The 6,381-nt window shown below is 47.7% G+C and overlaps 1 protein-coding gene across 2 annotated transcripts in view; it reads right to left on the bottom strand.

Annotated features, from left to right (window-relative positions):
- Positions 1-438: 438 nt before the first annotated feature.
- Positions 439-6,381, bottom strand: part of ALKBH1 (alkB homolog 1, histone H2A dioxygenase) — a 39,226-nt gene continuing 33,283 nt past the window's right edge. Inside the window, exons 7-8 of one of the 2 annotated variants that reach the window (XM_074327140.1) lie at positions 4,356-4,475; positions 439-3,252 (exon numbers count right to left, since the gene is read on the bottom strand). In XM_074327140.1, coding sequence (XP_074183241.1) covers positions 4,377-4,475 — 99 coding nt within the window. In that variant the 3' untranslated portion in view covers positions 439-3,252; positions 4,356-4,376. The other variant, XM_074327142.1, reaches the window with a different exon arrangement.

Here is a 6,381-nt window from a genome sequence, read left to right as displayed (position 1 = left end):
CCACTCTCTCCCTCCCTCCTCCCAGACCTTTACTCAGGTAGCAAATTACCTGAGAGCAGCATTTCATTATTATGGGGGGAAATGGGCTCCCTTAGTTTTGGTAATAGGAGTAAGTAAGCAGGAGCCTTGCTCTGAGGAAATAATAGAAGACCTTCTATGGTTTAGTACAGGCCACTTTATACGGAGACCTTTATGACCAGTCTGTATCAGGACCTCAGGAATCTAGTGGAACTAAAGGTTCCAATATCCTCTATTCTTAGTCTTCCCCAACTGAAATTAGGGAATTCTGTTGGGGTGAATCTGGATGGTTCTTGCCAAGAACCTTGCAGCGGCACTATCATTTAAATTAGGACTGCTGGAATAAAATCACCACCAAAGAGACATCTTCATTTATGATACAGATTAAAATGAACTCACACACACACACACACACACACACACACACACACACAGACACACTCACACACAATGGGAATGCTATAAGCCAAATTGAAAACAGTGATTATCTTGTTGTAGAGGCATGACTGGCAACTTTTACTTCCCAGCTTAAACATTTATGTGTTGGCAGCTTTTACAATAAGACACATTATTTTCATAAGCTGGAAGAAAAAATAACATTCTGTATTTCCATTTTGAAGGAAAAGAGGAAGAAATGAATGCAGCCTAGTAACTTGAACACTCCAGGTGAACAAAACAGAGGTTATCTAATGATTGCTGCCTAAATGAGTACAGAAGCCAGGCAGGAAGGTGGCAGAAAGAAAGCAGGGAGAAGGGCTGGTGGCTCGTCCTGTCCAGTGAAGGAAGACAGAGGGATTGTGGGCGCAGGTCGGGGAGGCCGTCTTCAGGGGGGCAGACAGTCCTTCAGGAACAGCTGGGTGTGTCAGCACAAACCCTGCCAGTCCTGGCCAGTTTGGGGTGAATTAATTTAGAGATGGGGGATTGAGGATTAGTGATTTTGGCCACCAGCACAAAGTTATACCCGATTTCTTACTCTTACTTAATCTTTACACTGAAAGATTGTCCAAAGCTTCTGTCCTCCCTTGTTAAGATTCTGTGGGTCTGAGTCAGGAGCAAGATTTTTAGCCTTAGAAGGGAGATTTAGAATCAGGGTTCAGAACCAAAGGACCTGAGAAAAAGCATGGTATGCAACGCCAACCCTTCCTGTTTTGCCATTTAGTTCAGAAAATAGACTGAGGGCTGTCCAGGCCCCAGTCACGGGGTCAGCGTGTTCCATGCTGAGGACTCAGAGACAAGAAAACAGGCTTCTTCTCTCTGGAGGAGCTCTCAGGGGGAAACAAGGACATCTGTCTAAGAACCGCAGTTAAGGAGGTGGCTTGGTGGTCAAGAGGGCACTTGTGACCACAGTGCTCTTTCACTTGCTGTCCGTGTGACTATGGGCACACGATGAGCCCCTCTCCTCTCAGTTTCCTCATCTGTAAAATGGGGATGATAACAGTGCCTGGCTTTTAAGGTTATTGTGAGGATTAAATGAGACAATGCCTCTAGAACTGTCAGCGGAGGGCCTGGCACCAAGTGCTCAATCAGCGTGGCTACAATCCTGCATAAAAGTGGTCGGGGAGCCCTGCGCGGGGACATGGGTTCTCCCACAGGGGGCCAGAGAAAGCCACCAAGAAGCATGAAGCAGGTCTTTAGGCAGGAGTAAGAGTTCGGTTGTTGTACAAAGGCGGGCAGTTTATTGCCAGCAAAGGAAGAGAGGCATGAAATATAGGGTGTGCTGGTGAAGAGTAAGTTGTTTGTCATGACTCAAACACAAGTGTGTGTTCTGTAGGGAAGCAGGGCAGTGGGCGTAGGTGGGGTCTGTGGTTGTGTGTGTGTGTGTGTGTGTGTGTGTGTGTGTGGCTCTGAGTGGCCTGTAAATGTCGGCTAGCCTCGTTTTTGAGGTTTCTAAGCAAAGAACAGGATCAGATATGTTGTTTTGGAAAGTAGGTTCTGGAAAAAATATCCGCCCAGAGCCTCTGGTTGTTTTCCCCGGACTGGTCACTAGAGGGATGCCTGGGCTCAGAAGTAGCACTACACAGCATGCTGCTGAGGGGGCACCACGGAGGCAGCCAAATCCGACTCCCATTGCCTTCACGCCGCCTGAGACAGACTTGCTAGATTGTAAACAAGGGCACTGGCAAGTTAGGAAGAAAAGAAATGCCCCTGATGTGCTGAGGGACTCCTGACCTCCACGCATCTAACAACTGACCTCTGCCTCTCCCTCCTCGCTCATCCTCCTCCTCCTATCTCTGCCTCTGGCCCACACAGAGTGTGTGGACACCCCAGCTTCTGTGACCAAGTTTTCTCCACATGCCTGCAAATAGCCACCATCGGTGCAGGGGTGCATACACTGGACCTGATGGCGAGGACTCCACCAGCCCAGGGAGCAGGCTGGGCCATTTGGGAAGAGAAGTCTGGGCTCCTGAGTGTTCAGAGCCGTCTAGGGTCTGGGTAGGCATTGCCCTCGGGCCTGGGGGCAAACTGCCTCCAGGGGAGGGACGTGGTTAAAAGAGGGGCCCACGGATGTGTCCCCTTTCCCCCACATCTTGAGGAAAAGGATCTTGGATTATTTTTGTCTTTACACACAACGTCCAGCACAGAGCCTAGCAAATAGTGGGTTTTCAATACAAGCCACTGAACGACTTCTTCTCCTGCTCTTGACTGGCTTCTTGTGCGAGACAGCAAGTTCCTTTTCCTTTGTTGAGGGCTCGGTGGTTTTAAGAAAGACCCACAAGTTCTTTGACAACCTCCTGAAGAGATGAGCGTAATTCCTCTTGGGGGTGGAACTTTCTTGCTTCTAAAAAATAAAATGAAAGGGAAGGTCTCTGTGGTTCTTTCGCATGCATGTGACCTGTTTTCCCTGTGGGGTTGGCACCCCAGACGACTTCTCCATCGCTGGCGTCTTCCTAATAGTCTCATTCTTCTGCCTCTCCCTGTGTCCTGGGAACTTTGCTAACTGGACGCTTTGCACAATGCTCTGCTCATGCTGGGAATCGCCATGCTTCACACTTGTCATTTTGAGACTCAGGTTTTATTTTCTCTTTAGCTGGCCCTCTTTGTCCTAGCCTTTGGGGGTGTTGGGTGGTTAAATCACCAAGGCCGGTGGACCAAACCATCTTTACAGGAATATCGTATGAAATGTGAAATCAACACTCTTTTTCCACAAAGACTGCATCAGGGAGAAGCATTCCATTTGATGGGTGGGAATGTGGTTGGAAATTACTTAACAACTAGCAAGCGATGGCAGAGAGCCTGAAGAGAAAGGAAAATCCTGTCATCTGTTTTGATAGCTCAGTAATAATATGTATAAATATTTCATATGTCCAGCTATTTCAAAGTCTGACTACATTTATTTCTTATCACTGGGAATCTAGTGAAATATTTATATTTTCTTCCTTCGCTTTCTTGAATATTCATACTTCTTGCCCACTGACTCACTATTAATATTGTCACATCTCGAGCCTTGGATATTCCAGTCTCCATTTCCTCACAGTTAACAAAGAAGCTTGCCATCATTTAGGATTCCAGACTAGTAACCTTGAGGTCATCTTTGACTTTTCTGAATTAGGTGTCAACAAGTTGCTCATCACTTTCACATGTCTCTTAGAGTCACCCTTTTACTTAGTTTTTGCACGGTTACTCGAGTAACACATGAACACAAAGTACGAATTACACAGAGTAAAAAGTGAGAGATGCCCTTGGTTGTTTAAAGGCACAAAGTCTTTCCATCCCTATACATACGCCCTTTACAATGTCACTTGGCCATTCACCTCATCAAGAGGTGGAGTCTATTTCATCCCTTGAGCCTGGGCTGACCTTTGACCTGTGCTGACCAATAGAATGAGACTGTGGCAGGTTGGTGGAGGGCCACAGCCTTGGCCTTCAAAGGTCTTGCTGCTTCTGCTTTCATCACCTGGGAATGCTGCCTAGGATACCACATAAGGAAGCCCGTCTAGCACCCTGGAGGAAGAGGCCAGGCAGACTGAGGCAGCCCAGCGGGCAGCCATCACCAACGGAATGCAGCTGCGTCGGTGAGCTCAGGAGAACCCAGCAGAGGAGTTACCTAGTCAGCCCACAGAATCAGAAAACACAGTGCTATGTTTTCATTGTTTTAAGTTCCTGGTTTTAGGGGGGTTGTTATGCAGCAAACGGTAACTGAGACAGTGTCCATCCTCCCTCTCTTGATCTTCCTCTTCCCACACACGATAAATATCCATGTGCATATAAGTATGTAAAGGTAAAACACGTAAGTGGGCTCACACTTTCATATTTTCATGTGAATATATACAGATTACAGACCTCTTTTAAATCACTACAGAGTATTTCATTGTGCACATGTACCACGAGTTACTTACTTACTCCTCGTTAACGGACAGTTAGGCTATTTCCGATTTTTCACTGCTCCAAGTAGCGTTGCAGTGAACATCCTGGAGCCTCGGTGTCTCCCTGCTCGGATGCATCCTGTCCACTACTGCCTGAGTTAAGGGAGGGGCAGAAGCACAGCATCAGTAGGTGCGTAGGGGCCTTGGGGTAAGTACCTGCAGGGTTTTGGCCTAACTCCTACCCTCTCAAAGAAAGCAGAGAAGCATTTGTGTACCAGGACACCACTGCTCCTCTCCTCCTAGTCTCCTGGGCATTGATAGTTAGAGGCATGGAGATGACAGACCAAGGAGATTTATAAAGGGAGATGGAGGTCCTGCTGTGTTAGGAACATTGGAAAAGCATATGGCCCCAGCAGGCTTCTCTGCGGGCCTGTCACAGGGTTTGCGCTCAGATAGCACTCGCAGTTCCCTGGAGCGCTGTGCTGTCTGGGGGTGCTCTTGGATCTCTACATGATTGGACGCGGTGTTGCAGGAAAGGGGATGGGTGTGGGTGTCTGCAATGGGGAGCAAGGCACAGGAATGAGCTTTGCTTCTGCAGCATTTCTGCCGGAGGTACGTGTGTGCGTGTCGTGGGGGCTGCTGCCAGGGTGCTATATGTGCCCGAGTGTGGATGTGACCAAACTCAGGGATATGCTACTGTTAAATGAAGCAAGGCATTGCCATGGCAACACAGCTCTCTGCTCCCAGCCAGATGCCAAGCCCTTAAATTATATTTTTTCTGCCTGAAAGCGCTTCAGTTGCCTCTGGTCTCCAAAGCAATGGGACTGTGGGGGCCCCAGATGCCTCACCCTCATCTCCAACCTTTCCACAAAGCCCAAGAGGTGATAAGCGGGGGAGATGTGGTTGGGACACTGATAAATTTTGTTTTGGGGGGTGTCTGGGAGTAGCCTCTGGTGAAGGGGGTTGGAGAGAGCCATGGACAGGCCTCACTTTTATTATCTTCTGGTCCAGTGATCTGGGGTTAACATTCGCCAGCACTTCATTCTAGAAGGAAAATTGTACAATGAATGTCAATAGAGATGCTAATCATTTCTTCAACTTATCATTTCCTTTCCTTCTACTCATTGTCCTTCCTTTGGTTTCGAAGAGAAAAGTACCCCTGCTTCCCTGGTCACAGCTGACTGGACTGGGAGTAGACCACTGACCCAAAGAATACCGAGCTGATTCTCTTCCAGCAGTTTGCATTTGGGTTAATTATCTATATGCGCAACCAACCTGGAAGGTCAGGGGCTGAAGGGGCCACTTGGAGGCAGCCCTGTGTAAGAGAAATCAGCAGCGGGTCCATAGTCAGATGGACGAAAACACACAGAGGGAAGTTAAGACCAGAGAGGGAGTGGAGGTGGGAGAGGTGGCAGTTGCTGTGGTCCCGACGTCCTTCCTGCTTCTGGTTCACAGCGAGGCTGGGTGCAACTTCCTGCCCTTGGTTCATTTTTGTGATTCCATAGGTTTGTGTCTTGTACTGGAATAAGCCCATATTAAGGCATGAGGAATCCGTGGATAGGGTGTGGCGGATGATGCCGGACGTGCCTTTTCTAGCTACATTCCCACTCAGGGTAAGGAGTGAATCAATCCCTCAGAAAAGGCTGCTTGGCCATGTGCATGTGCAGAAGGATGCTTGGTAACTTCCTGCACCTGTTTGCAAAGGACTTTTGTGATATGCAATGTCATGCTAGGAGTGTGACAAAGAAAACCTTCTTTGATCATCCAATAATGTTTTATTGAGCAGTTACTCCAGGTGTCGGGCAAATATCAGTGAACAGGACAGAAAAAGTCTGCCCTTAGGGAGCTTACTCTTTGGAGGATACAGATAATAGAGTGAACAAAAGATATAATAGCAGACATTGCTAAGGCCTTTGAACAAAATAAATGCATCTCTTCATGTGTGTCACGCAGAATCATAAACTATTAAGGTTTGAAAAAGTCCTCAAAACTTTCCAGATACTTTTATTCCCAGACGACCAATGAAACAGTAACCAGCGGCCTTGAGCCAAACAGGAAG

This window comes from Rhinolophus sinicus, linkage group LG03 (genome assembly GCF_036562045.2).
Source record: "Rhinolophus sinicus isolate RSC01 linkage group LG03, ASM3656204v1, whole genome shotgun sequence".
Classification (NCBI taxonomy): Eukaryota; Metazoa; Chordata; class Mammalia; order Chiroptera; family Rhinolophidae; genus Rhinolophus; species Rhinolophus sinicus.
Note: the sequence above shows the minus strand (reverse complement) of the source record. Positions and strands in the feature narration are given on the sequence as shown.